The 14418-nt window shown below is 40.0% G+C and overlaps 1 protein-coding gene across 1 annotated transcript in view; it reads left to right on the top strand.

The window, feature by feature from the left end:
- AACS (acetoacetyl-CoA synthetase) overlaps positions 1-14418 on the top strand; it is a 46225-nt gene that overhangs the window by 15775 nt on the left and 16032 nt on the right. The window contains exons 5-9 of the mRNA XM_032199183.1: positions 2853-2950; positions 6455-6569; positions 7128-7209; positions 8329-8476; positions 13778-13858. Of these exons, the coding sequence (XP_032055074.1) occupies positions 2853-2950; positions 6455-6569; positions 7128-7209; positions 8329-8476; positions 13778-13858 (524 nt within the window). The remainder of the gene's footprint in view (positions 1-2852; positions 2951-6454; positions 6570-7127; positions 7210-8328; positions 8477-13777; positions 13859-14418) is intronic.

The following is a 14418-nucleotide window of genomic DNA, read 5'->3' as shown; positions in this document are numbered from 1 at the left end:
ACTAGAAATGGTTGGATGCCTCTGCTTTTGAGTGCATGTTGTGCTTCGAGGCATTAGATGCTTTCAGGGAGCGTCTTCTCAGCACTTTGAGGAAATTAAGACTCTTGACAACATGACTACACCAGGAATTTTTAGACTATAGTTTTCACCTATTTTGAGTACTGTAGTGTAAATGAACATGTAAACTTAATTTCAGCATATGCTAGATCAAATAAGTTGTAACTGACTGCAGATGCTGTCTAGAACAGATCAGGGTCTAAGTGCTTCTTAAAAAAAAATAAAAATAAATGTATACAGTGTTGATAAGATATCACTTGTAGGGCTTAGAGATTTTGTCACAGGTTTTCTCATGAAAGTTTTTTCACTTGTTTTTATGGATCTCATTGTAGAACAACCACACTTTTATTTGTGCTACTTGGTGTTGGGCATTATGACAAGTAAGTGAAAATCCTGAAGAACAGGCTGTATGCCTGCAGTGATCAGATAAAGGTGTAGAAATACAGACTAAGTTGCCTTACGTGCTTCATACCTTTTGGCAGTTTTGGATGATATGCTCGAATGCCACTTCTAAGCCAACTGACAACTGGAAATAATGATTTAATTTTCTGGTTTGCAATAATAAGCAGACTTATGTACTTTCCCTGAGGGCTTTTGAAGGAAGAGTGAAGAGAACTTGCATATTAGAGATGTCGTAAACTCTAGCAAGGTAATCAACCAGTTCTGAAGTTTGGAGAGACATCTTCTAGTTTTCATTGTTGTCTGGCCTGCTGATAACCCTCTCCAAGAAATGCTCATTGGAATTAATTGGCATCAGTTTAAAAAAAAAAAAGTTATCATCACACATGACCATGGTTTAGGCTGCTTCATATACTTCAAATTATTGCTCTGGGATGGAGGCTTATCTTTAAAAACAAAACAAAACACCAAAAGAAAACAAATTTTGTGGTACTGTACTACTTTTTGTTGTAAACATTGACACTAGGGAAGAAATAGCAAAATAAATGCGCCTTTATGTGCTAGAGGCTTTGCTGCACTTTATGTGCTTAAGAACTTTACTGAACAAAACACCACAAACTATGCAGATCAGGAATAATTTACATCTTAACATGGTATGGGCTTTTTATTCAGTTGTGATTTTTAAAGAAACTGTTGCACATGCATTGTAATACTATTTTTCAAAGTTGCTACTCTCAAAAGCACAGCTGAAATTGTCAAGCTGGTTTAAAAAAAACTATTTCACGGATTTTGAATCATGATAAAGAAAAAATGTATAGTTCTATAATCTTTTTTTCAAAGTTGAAAAAGGATAGATGTTCAAGCTGTGTAGACTAACTGGCAAAAATAAAGCTCAGTATCTTCTTGATAAAGTTAAAACATAACAAACTTCTATTAAGATCTATGATCTTAGTTCCTGTCACTAAAAGTACTTTTGTAAATATCTTTCATAGTGAGTTTTTGTCCCAGTGAGTTTTTGCTGCCTGGTAGATACTGCTGCTGCAGCACCTGCAATTTGCACTGAAGTCCAGGATCTGCCAGCGTGCAACAGTTTTGTAAAATGGCTTAAGCAGCATTTTAAGGCCATTTAAACTTGCTTTCAAACACTGAATTCTAAATAGTTGTCTAAATAATTAGGCCTGTTTAAAGTACTCTGACATTTTTCAGTTGCTTAAAAATAATCATCTGAAATTTCACATCTTTGACCAGTTTTAGGGTAGTTTAAGTGTAAATTTCATTTGCAATTTATTAATTTGTGGGTTGGATTCTGCTAAGATGAGAGTCAATCTCAGTCATGTAGCTGGCTTTCTGGAGAAATTGAGCCCACTGAAAGACTAACTAACTTGAATTCCATTTTGTCTGTGCACCTTGATAAAGTGAATTTCAATGTTGAAAACTTGCTGCAAGCTGATGATAAATCTGAAGAGCCATGTTTGTATAGGAATGTTCAAGTGCTTGTCCTACCATGTTCCCTCCTTATCAGCTGAGATGCTGGTTTTGCTCGTTTGTGTTTAAGATTCTGGCAGTGTATACCAGACAGAGTTTAGCCATGGAAAGCTGAATCTCTGCTTTTGAACATAAACAGACTTCAAATGTAAAGCAAAAACTTGAAGAACTGTCTGTTCATACAAAGACTATTGCTTTCAGATGCACTGTGCGTATTGAGTCATATGTTGATTAAAATTAGAATGAAGCCAGGTGTAAAAGTCACCTGATCTGTTTAGAGTGTTCTTTGTCATTTCTGCTAAGGAAGCAATGAAACGTTTATCTTTCTACAGGTGATGTAAATAGCTGAGTACAGAAAATATTGAAGGAATGTGAGAGGCATCTCTGATGTGACCTGGTTGCATAAGAGAACCTTACAAGATCAACAGTTAGCCAAATTTGGTTTATTTTGCGATCCCTGCCTTTCTAAGCATGGCTGAGTATTTATACTGTTTTATTCCAGATGTTTTTCCTAATGGCTACATTTTGATGCGCTGCCCTGCATGTGCTCTTAGTCTCCAAGTAGCCTAGTCAGTCTGACAGTTCCTCTCTTCAGTGTGCCACCCTCTTATCCTGAAAGTCTCATTAATTAAGCAGAAACTTATGTAAATTGGGAGTAAGTCTGTAGTTATAAAATCTGATACAACTTTTTATAAAATTTTTTATAAATGGAATTCTGTATAATTCATTGTGTCACTGGTTAGACTTTGAAGGAGGGCAGTATGGCTGTGACAAACTTGTGGAGTCACAGGATGCTTCAGCATGCAGTTCTTTTTTTTTAATCTGTGTAAACTGGCTATTGTATAGATTTTCTGTTAGCTTTGGTAGTTTCTAGTTTTCTTCCATCTTTAACCATTCAAATTCTGCCACAGGTTATTTACCAAACAGCATTCATGCAGTAGAAGCAATGCTGGCTGCTGCAAGTATTGGTGCTATCTGGAGTTCAACATCCCCAGACTTTGGCATTAACGTGAGTAGCCTTGTCAGACATTCCAAAAAAGCTATTGTTGTTATTTTGACAAATGTGGATGGTGACAAGTTAGAGGCAGATGGTTTCTGGTCACTTTAGTGTTACTGCCACCATGTGGCACAGCCAAGCACATCATGTTTTCTTTTTGTAGCTACTGCAAACTGCTGAAAAATCATCACTGAGAATTGAAAGCACGGGTTTTCATTTAAAGTAGTTTCATTATTTTAAGCTAACTCTGTTGGGAGATTTCCAGACAACCTGTAGTCCTGGTGATCTTTGGGATCTTCTTTGATGTGCTTTCAGCACATCATAAGCAATAACATGCAAATTACTTTTAAAATGGAGTGTTGAATCTTTCTACTATCTAAAAGTTAGCATGAAAGCATTGAAGAATATATTGTTTGTGTATTGCAGAACACAGAAAATACCCACGTTTTCAGGTGGTATATATCCATAATCTCGTGTTTTAATCCCAGGAGCTGGTTAAAGGTGTGGAACTGTCTCAGGATTAGCGCTAGAGGGCAGCAGCATTCTGTTGGTTTACAGTTGAAATTGTATCACTGGGAAAGAAAAATGGTTTTAAAAAAATCATTGCAGCATGTAATGATCAATCTGTTCTACAAATATTTTTTGCTTGCTCAGAAAATGACAGTAGGGAGTATCTTCTTTGAAATGTGATTTGATCTCTCATCTGGGGGAAGATTGTTCATTTTGCTTACATTACAGAGCACTGGTATGTTGTGTCCATGTTGATACGCTGTTACTTTCAGTGGCCAGCTTTTTTTGTGATAGTTTTCTTAATGCAACTTGGCTTTAGAGCAGTAGTGTCATCAATATCATTTATTCTCTTTTGGTTTGGCAACGTGTTGACGTGAATTCAAACCCTGAAATCTTGACAGGTCTGTAGAGGTCCTCAGGGATATTGGCTCCCACCCAAAGGAATACATGTAGGTCTTCTTCCTTCTGTGCACTTACATTTGTCCTGCTAATATAAATGAAGATTTTGTTTGTGTTTTGGGAAACACTGGAACACTTTCAACATTTCAAATGTAATTGTGTATATATGTACTTTGTGAATCCTAGAAATGTCACTTTTCAGAGCTGCCTACACACTGCAGGCTCTGAATGCCGTATGTCCAAAGGCTCTGCAAGCATTCAGGATGTCTGCTGTCAGGGAACCAGTGAGTTTCCTTCCACACAGAATACTGCCTTTGGCAGCATTTGCTTTGTTTCTCCAGTCCCTGTAATCCATTTAGGTACACTAACAAGAAACTGGTTCTTTTTGGCCTGTGCACAAGAGATTGCTGGATATGTTAGTTTAAAAAGAGGATCTTCTCTTAGAACTATGTGAGAAGCCTTTGGTAAGCCCTCACAAAGTCAATGCAGCTTCATTCATGGGGTCCTGCAAAATTTTTCATACAGGATTTGAGGCCTATCAAATAGAATGAGCCATATCTGATATACCTGAGCTTTTAATGAAAGCAATTCATTGCTGAACCATCTGGTAGGATTAAAGTTCAGTTTAGTAATTATATGTTCCATCTGCTTGTATTCTCTTTGTATCAAATCAAGCTGCCCTGTGGGATTTGATCCTGCCAGTGCGAATGAATCCAACAGGGTATGTTAGCAGGATTAGTAAAACCCTGAGAATTGTAGTCATCTCTGTCTGATTCACACTTCTCTTCAGATTTCATTACTCTGTTAGAGTACCCTTAGTCCTCTCATTGGTCTTCATTTTTAAACAGGCAGCATGGATCTGGGGTGTGTATGCTCTGTGTTCAGCATGAGCATATACACACAGACACTTGGTGTGAACTGGCTGATTAGTCAGTTATTTGAAATATTACAAAGAAATGGGGTGATGACATACCAGAGACAGATGGAAATTTGCTTTCATATTCCCTTAGAGACTAATGTTTTTAGTTAATATACATTTCTGAGTTTGTTGGTTAATACACTAGTGGTTTCTTGAAAACCTGTTCTGTTGCTGAAACTGATTCAGGGCCTATTTTTTTAAAGTAATTGATATAGTTAGGTGTCAATGCATTGTTATGTTTTTTTTTTTTTTTAAGGATGTGAACAAGGAAGAGGAAAAGTGTCAATGCTTTCCTGTATTCTGGAAAACATTTTTCTTCAGGCAGTAGGAGAGAAAGTGTGTCCAAGTGATGTTCAGCAGAGACAGTTGCTAATTATATTTAGTTGCACCCCTGTTCCTTACCAGTGGTGGTCAGGGAACTTTCCTGGAGAGGCAACATGGAGAAGTAGTTGTGGCAGGACCTGTGCTTCTGCAGTAGGCTTTCTTGCAAGCCTGACCAGCTTAGTTTGGAAAGGAGTTTAACAGAGGTGTGTTGATTGTGATTTTTTCTTTTTGTCTTGATCTTCTTGGTTTGGTAACAATTTGGCTCCATTCTGGTTGCAAAGTAGAGCACGATGCACAGGACAGATGATAAGGCTGATGGGAAGAATAAGTACATGACATCTATAAAGTCTATTTTTTAGACATATAAAGTCTATTTTTTTGCAGCATGATTTAGGAGACTGCTTAAGCAGTTAGCTGACAATTTTATAGTATTGACTCATCTTGTAGTTCTTAATATTTCAAGTAATGTGTGTAGAAAGGGATGAACATCACCCTATGCTGGGAGCTTTTACTAAAAGGATTTGCTTCTTGCTGTTGAATACAAAAAGATCCATTTCTGGTAAGCTGCTGCGTGCAGTGTACCTGGAAAAAAATAATAAAAGAAAACACCACAAGGGTTTTCTTCTAATGTGATAATAGCTATGGTAAAATCCTGGAAACAGTCTTAGCTGGTGGACACCTAAAAATGTAGCATTTGAATGTTTCCTGCCCCAGGGGTTCTAGAAAAACTGTTAGTTTTTTTGTTGGTGGCATGTTTGTGTTTGATATCTTGTCATTCTGGTAAAAATCAGTGGTATGACTTCCTTTGCTAATGATTGCAGAGCTTCATGTGAAGCGCCACCTTGCTGTATGATAAATGCATCTTCCAGAAGACTTTTTTTCCCTGTTTCCCTGTTTTTCTGTACACTGTCAAAATAGCACTGGGGATAGATTACAAGGGCATATAGAGAGCACCTGTGGGAAGATGAAAATAAAATTTTGGGGGACTTCAAGTAAGGTAAGTGCCTTATTCCTACCCACATCTCACTTAGGTGCTTATTCTCTTTAGATGGGTTTATAAATTTAAATCTCAAGATTAATTTTGAGTTAGATACCTTTGTAAACTTGATCCCTCAGTGAATGTTCTGTGATCTGTGGTGATCTTGTTACTGGTTGATGGATGGTGGGGGTCACAAAATCCATGGTTACAAACCTGTTGTACCCTGAAGATCTTGGGTGAGTGAAGGACACATGAAAGCAGTCTTTTAACAATTATTTTGCCAATTCTTATCCTTATTCCTTGCTTAAAACAAGACCTGTGTTAAGCCTCCAGTGGATTTTCCTGTTTTAGCAATTCATTTTTAACCTGTTTTTTCTGTCCTTAGGGTGTGTTGGACAGATTTTCCCAAATTCAGCCTAAGCTCATCTTCTCTGTTGAAGCTGTTGTGTACAATGGCAAAGAACATAACCACTTGGAAAAGCTCCTGAGTGTGGTAAAAGGTATACCATTCACTACATACCATTAATCTTATACTGTAATTCAGTGCACACTCAAAGCTTGCGCTGTCACTGAAAACAACACCTTTGCTTGTTGCTGTCCCTGTTCCTTTCCAGTATTCCTATGCCCAATTAAAATCGCAGAATTGATACGAGTGAAAAGCATTTTTTTTTTGCATAATTTTAAGTCTTTTTCTTGCTTAGCAGTATCAATATATTTAAACTATCAGCATAAATCAGCTGGCAGTGTAAGTGGGGGAACAGGAGAATTGGTGATGCTGTCTTTCTATGCCCATGTGAAGTGCTGCTGAAAACAACTGAAGAGGTGTTACAGCACTAAAGCTTCATGATTTATGCTTTTATTTTTAAAAGGCTGACAATAATGAGGAAATCATATCTTAAGTAACAGAACTTTGAGGTTTTCTTAAACGCTAAAACTATATCCAATACTCAATGCATCAGATTTACCTCTGTTCCTTAGGGCATTACACTATGATCCAATTGGACAGAAAAAACTTTTAAGTTGTATAACTGAATGTAGTATTTTTTTCTTCCTTCCAGGGCTTCCAGATATAAAAAAAGTGGTGGTGATTCCATATGTCTCCTCAAGAGAAACCATAGATATCTCTAAGATTCCTAGCAGGTAATGGGAGACTATCCGAACTAGGGATGGATGCTGATATGTCTTGAAAATTTATGACCTCTTTAGCTTGAAAAAGCTAGGATTTAGCCAGATTTCTTAGCCAGATTTCTTTTAGCCAGATTTCTTGAGATGGGTCCATTAGGAAAGCACAGGTGGTATTTAGCTTCCACAAACCCAGCTGTTGGTGTGACGGTTCTCAAATGAAGGCAAATGTTCCTCAAACGATCTTTCCCTTCCAAATAAAGGAAGCACAGAATGTGTCATGGGATGAGACAGCACAGGAAAAATCAGTTTGGATTTTTTCCATTCTTTCTTTCCCTTAGTTATTCTGATTGTTATTTTCTCTTTAGGAACCATGGCAAGAGTGGCATTTAATTTAGGACCCCAGTCGCCATATTAAAGGTGACTAAGGCTTAAACTGAAGCGTCCTCTGCATGCAGTGGAGATTGGCTAGGCAGCAGTTTCTGCCTCTTCCTATTCCATCTCAAGCTGCTATATCATGGGATACTTTTTACTGGCTTTATCAAGATGGGAGGCAGAGCTGTGTTACCCTTTTCTAGGAAAGACATTTTTAGCCTTTTTTGTTGGCTAGAGTGGTGCAGTTGCTAGTTCAAAGTTAAGTGGAAGACCATTCTGCTTCAAGACATAATACTGGATTTAAAACTAAACTAAAGCTTTAATAAGTACTCAGTACAGCAGGGCTGCATTTACAGTGTGAGAAGCAATGTGGAGAATTCTGTTGTCATTGATTACATGAACAGACATTTGTGTAGCTCCTATCCTAAAGCCAAACCTCCACTGACAAACTGGGAATCTGCTTTCATCTGTTAAGGCAGGCAGCTGATGATAGGTGGAGATTTTTAGGCTTGATTTTTTGTTACATCTCAATATGATACTAATGCTTCCTTTTTAAGAGGAAAAGGAAACAAAAAGCAATTCAAACAGAGTAGAATGACTAGGAATGAAAATAATATACATAGTTTGAGTATATAGTTTATTGTAAAAGAGCTACTAGATACAGAGGTTATCTTAAATATGGGCTAGGGTAATGTTTTTTTGTTGTTTTTTTTTTTAAAAAAAAAAACATACTGAAATGTTTCCTTTTCTCCTCTTATGCAGTGTCTTTTTAGAAGATTTCCTTGCTACTGGGAAAGGAGACCAGGCGCCACAGCTGGAGTTTGAACAGCTGCCTTTTAGTCACCCTCTCTTTATCATGTATTCATCAGGCACAACAGGGGCACCAAAATGCATGGTTCATTCAGCAGGGGTATGTCTTCCCCAGAGCTGTGTTATGTATATATATCTCTGTGCATTATGTTCTTTTTTCCTTTAGCAGCATCTTAAATTGTAATGTACTTTAAGGAAGAATTGATTACTGACAGTTGTTCAGTAACTCACAATGAAACTTCCAATATATACATGTAAGTTACTGGTTGTAAGCAAACACAGATTAATGAGGATATAAAATAATTTTGATTTAGACATCAGTATGGAGACCTTTCAGAGATTTCAGCTATTGGGAGCAAGTGTATGTCACCTAGCTGGTAGAACTGGTCCAGCTATTTCTTCCTAAGTTGTACTGCTCCTTACACAGGCTTCTCTTCAGTTATTCCATACTCCCTATTTTTTTCCTTTGTGTAACAATCTTAATCAGTTCATTTCTATCCATTTTAAGGACTCCTGGGACCTGGGCTCAAGTAGCTGCACTGCTACAGAGCTCTTGTGTAACTGTAGGCAAATTGCTGAGGATTCTTCAGGCCTGAATATTTCTGGATGCTGCAGAAAGAACAGTGGTGATTTGGGACTGGGACCAGGACCAGCAGCCAGGAACTGCTGCTCTCTGAGCTACCTAACCTCTTGGTGCTCATCCTTTATGCACTGATAGCGTGGCTCAAGAGCAGCAGCACCTACTGATTTTTGATGCTCCAGATGCTCACCACTGTATTAGCTGCATGCTAAACCCAGCGATGACAAGCTGACAAGGTTTTTGTCAGCTGCCAGATTATGCCATGTAGTGCTAAACACTGAAGATTTATTCTGAGCATCCTACGAGTCCTATAAGTAAACAAGTCCTATAAATAAGCTTGAGAGAGCATCTTAGGTTGTAGGCTTTCAAACAGCTATATACTTTACCAAAATACATTTATTTTTAAACTAGGTTTGATGGGGGATGGGAGGGGAGCTAAAAGTGACAAAGAAGGGCTGGGTGAAATTGTCACTGCTGTCACTGAAGATAGTAGGGAAAGACCTCTGAGTTGTCCCATAGGATTGTCCAAGGGCTCCTCAGAGAAGGTAATGATCCCAATACCCCATCTGGAATTTTTTTCTTCTTGCATCCCTCCAGTGGTAACTGTGCCTGCTGCTTCCTTAAAGTGCCTGTACACCAATGCGTGGAGCATGGGAAATAAACAGGATGAGCTTGAGATCTGTGTTTGGTCACAGGGCCACGATCTTGTTGCAGTCACAGACGTGGTGGGACAACTGACATGACTGGAATGCAGTCATGGAGGGCTATGTCCTCTTTAGGAAAGACAGGCTGGGGAAACGGGGTGGGTGGGGTGGGGTTGCCCTTTATGTGAGGGAGCAATTAGAGTGTACCCAGCTCCACCTGGTGGAGGGTGATGGACAAGTGAAGAGTTTGTGGGTAAGAATTAAGGGGTGGGCTGGTATGGGGGACACTGTTGTGGAGGTGTACTACAGGTCACCAGATCAGGAGGAGGAGGTCGATGAGGCTTTCTACAAGAAGCTGGTACGAGCTTCACGATCACGGATAGTGGTTCTCATGGGGGACTTCAATTTTCCAGACATCTGTTGGGTAAGCAACTTGTCCATGCACGCACAGTCCAGATGGTTCCTACAATGCATTGAGGACAATTTTCTGATGCAGGTGGTGGAGGAGTTGATGAGGTGGGGGGTGCTTCTGGACCTTATTCTTACCAACAGGGGTGGGCTTGTTAGGGATGTGAAGGTTGGGAGCAGCTTGGGATGCAGCGACCATGAGATGGTGGAGTTCAAGATGCAACTTGGTGGAAGAAGTAAGGTTAAAAGTAGGATTGCTACCCTGGACCTTCAGAGAGCCAACTTTGACCTCTTCTGGGACCTGCTTGGGAGTATCTCATGGGCTAGGTTGCTAGAAGGCAAGGGCGCATGTGAGAGCTGGGCTACATTTAAGCAGCACTTCAGGATCTGTGCATCCCTAAGAGTAGGAAATCGGGGAAGGGGGGCAGGAAACCTGCGTGGATGAGCAAGGAGCTCATCGATAAGATCAAAAGGAAGAGGAAGGTTTATGAAATGAGGAAAAAGGGCCTGTCCTCTTGGGAGGAGTATAAAATTGTCAGGGCATGCAGGGATGTGATAAGGAAGGTTAAAGCCCACCTGGAGATGAGACTTGCAAAACAGATAAAAGATAACAAGAAGGGCTTTTTTTTTTTTTTTTAAGAATGTAAACAGTAAAAGGAAGACTAGGGATAATGTGGATCCCTTGCTGAACGAGGGGGGTGCCCTGGTAACGGGAGATGCCGAGAAGGCGGACATACTGAATGCTTTCTTTCCTTCAGTTGTTGCTTCAAGGACTCCTCCCCCCCCCCCCCCAGGACTCCTCGACCCTGGAGGGAGGAGAAAAAGTCTGGGAAGTGGAGATTTCCCCCCTTGTTGACAAGGGAGTGATTCGGGAGCGTCTGAGTGGGCTCAATGCATACAAATCCATGGGTCCCCATGGGATGCATTCATGTGTGCTAAGGGAGTTGGCAGAGGTGATTGCTGAACTGCTCTCTATCATCTTTGAAAGGTCCTGGAGAACAGGAGAGGTGACTGAAGATTGGAGGATAGCCAGTGTCACTCCGGTCTTCAAGAAGGAGGATCCAGGAAACTACAGGCCAGTCAGTCACCTCTGTCCCTGGAAAGGTGTTGGAACAGCTTTTTCTGGATGCCATCTCCAAGCAATTGTAAGAGAAGAAGGTTATGAGGAGTAGTCAGCATGGATTGACCAAGGGGAAGTTGTGCTCGACCGACCTCATTGCCTTCTATGATGGCATCATCAGCTGGGTAGATGAGGGGAGAGCAGTGGATGTCACCTACCTTGACTATAGCAAGGCTTTTGATACTGTCTCCAATGAAATCCTGGTAGCAAAGCTGAGAAAGTGTGGGATAGAGGAGTGGACAGTAAGGTGGGTTGAGAACTGGCTGACTGGCTGAGCTCAGAGGGTGGTAATTGGTGATGCAGAGTCTGGCTGGAGACCTGTGACAAGTGGTGTTCCCCAGCGGTTGGTGCTGGGTCCGGTCTTGTTCAACATCTTCATTGACGACCTTGACGAGGGAATAGTGTCTGCCCTCAGCAAGTACACCGATGCCACAAAGCTGGGAGGAGTGGCTGACACGCCAGAAGGCTGTGCTGCCATTCAGTGAGACCCGGACAGGCTGGAGAGATGGGTAGGAAGAAACCAAATGAGGTTTAATAAGAGCAAGTGTAGAGTCCTGCACCTGGGAAGGCATAACAGCATGTATCAGTACAGGCTGGGGGATGACCGGCTGGAGAGGAGCTCTGAGGAGAAGGACCTGGGGGTCCTGGTGGACAACAGGTTGACCATGAGCCAGCTGTGTGCCCTTGTCCAAGAGGGCCAATGGGATCCTGGCGTGCATTAAAAGGAGCGCGGCCAGCAGCTCAAGGGAGGTGGTCCTCCCCCTCTACTCTGCCCTAGTCAGGCCTCACCTGGAGTACTGTGTCCTGTTCTGGGCTCCCCGGTACAAGAAAGACAGGGATCTCCTGGAAAGAGTCCAGTGGAGGGCCACAAAGAAGATACGGGGCCTGGAGCATCTTCCCTATGGGGAAAGGCTGAGAGACCTGGGTCTGTTCAGCCTGGAGAAAAGAAGACTGAGAGGGGATCTCATCAATGTGTATAAATACCTGAGGTGTGGGAGAGAGAGGGATTTGGCCAACCTCTTTTCAGTGGTTTTCAGGGACAGGACAAGGAGTAATGGTCCCAAGATAGAGCACAGGCAGTTCCGCACCAACATGCGAAAGAATTTCTTCACAGTGAGGGTGATGGAGCACTGGAAACAGGCAGCCCAGGGAGGTTGTGGAGTTTCCTTCTCTGGAAACATTTAAGGCCCGTCTGGATGCCTACGTGGGCAGCCTGCTCTAAGGAACCTGCTTTGGCAGGGGAGTTGGACCTGATGATCTTTCAAGGTCCCTTCTAACCCCTTCGATTCTGTGATTTATCTATTTTTACAGACTGAGGGTTACCAGGGCTTTAGGGGGGAATATTTCATGGTCTTTGCATAAAGTTATTGTTAAAGAAAACTGTTTTGGAAGCTGTGGAAAAGTAATAACTAAATGGTTATTTAAAGGAAAGCTTTTCTTGAAAATTTTAATTGAATTTTACTTTTACTACTTTGTGTGGTTATTTCAGAGGCAATGTGCTTGCTTTTATACATGGAATAATTAAGTTAACACCTGCAATTCTTCTGGCAAAGCTAACGAGTTAGTCATAGCATTTGTAAATCCTGAATGTAAAATTTTTAAATGTTGGTAATAGTAGTGTATAGCTAGATGGCAGCATTGTGACAGCTCACTGTATTCAAACACTGGCAGGTGAATTAAGACATGGTTCCAATAAGAAAATCAGATTTACTCTTTTAATTAATGTTTTCTCCCTTTTCTCCCAAAATGTGTGCTGTTTTTATGACTTTTTCATTTCAAATATTTACCTGTAATATATTTTCTTTCTGCATAAATCTTATTACATGTTTATGTGGCTCTTAAGTTACGCTGTAACTCATTACATAAACACAAAAAGCACTATTTTAAAATCAACCACATTGTGTCACTGCAGTGAAGTGACTTAGAAGTAGTTTATAAACTTATTTATCCTAACAAATTACACTTTAACGATGATTAGAAAAACACTTCAGCTGCATTTCCAACAAAAATGAAAAGGAGATATATTTTACTACAGTTTTGTGAATATTGATGCTGTGAGCAATGAGATTTTCTACATTTCTAGTCACTTCACTATTTACAGGAGATATGTGTAGTTAAGTCTCTTGTTTCCTGAGCGTTAATAGGTAAGTTGATTTGCATAAATAATGTATGATAGCTGCTGCAGCTCATAGTAGCTGTAGGTCCCTCATTCCTCAAAGCTGACTAGATATACCGAACATGGAATCTTCCTGCTATTTACCTGACAAATCTGATTGGTAAAACCATACTGTTAAAATGATGGTCTGCATGGAGTACTGTGCAGCTCTGATAGCTGGGCAGAGTTGGAAATGAAGAAAGTTTTTTATTCCATGAATTACAAGTGGTGTGCAGTGGGAATTGCTGAGGTCTAATGAGAGAGGCTGAGAAGTTCTGTGAGAAAATGGAGAATGCAATCACTGCTGCTGATTTAGATAGGCCTGGGAGTTACTTCAGTTGTGGATAGAAGAAAATACTTGTCTGTAATCCTGGAATGCATCCTGTGAACTACAGACAACATCAGGTGTTTTTTTTTTTTTTGAAGACTTAATGTGCTGTCAGTTTTCCTTTCCATTTATGTGCACTTATATTTTTTTACTATTATTTTTTCAGGGTACGCTAATACAGCATCTGAAGGAACACATTCTTCATGGCAACATGACCAGCACTGACATAATTATGTACTATACAACGGCAAGTGTGGCTTATTAAGGCATTTCTAAAAACTCTTTAGTACATTTTTCTTATAAAGCTGAGGGAGCTTTCCCTGCAAATCAGCAATTTCATTTTTATATATTTTTAATTCTTGCTCTGTAAAGAGTCATCCTACTTAACAGATTTTTAAATAAGTAAATAATCATGTGGGATAATAAAAATGGAGCAGGGACCTTTCTGATGAAAGGTCAAACCTATGTTAAATGTTTCTAATCTAATTAGTGAGGAAAACTAATTGATTTTTACAGTCCTTTAGGGTCATTGACCTAACTGCCTCATCAATTTAATCTGCAAAATAGGCTCTACCTTCCTGCAACATGTAATTAACCATACTGAAGATGAGGATTTTTTCTGTTTTGATGGAGAGGAAAGAATCTGAACATCTGAGTTTTACTGAAAGAAAAGGAATAAAACTGGATGATCTTTGTATGGGTTCAGTTATGTTTTTTTCTAATGTTCTGGTAAAGAAAATGATTCTGCAGTCCTCTATTACTCTAACAGTTTGAGAAGGCTCATGTCTTTCCTCATGAGTTCCTTTC

This window comes from Aythya fuligula, chromosome 17 (genome assembly GCF_009819795.1).
Source record: "Aythya fuligula isolate bAytFul2 chromosome 17, bAytFul2.pri, whole genome shotgun sequence".
Lineage (NCBI taxonomy): Eukaryota > Metazoa > Chordata > Aves > Anseriformes > Anatidae > Aythya > Aythya fuligula.
Note: the sequence above shows the minus strand (reverse complement) of the source record. Positions and strands in the feature narration are given on the sequence as shown.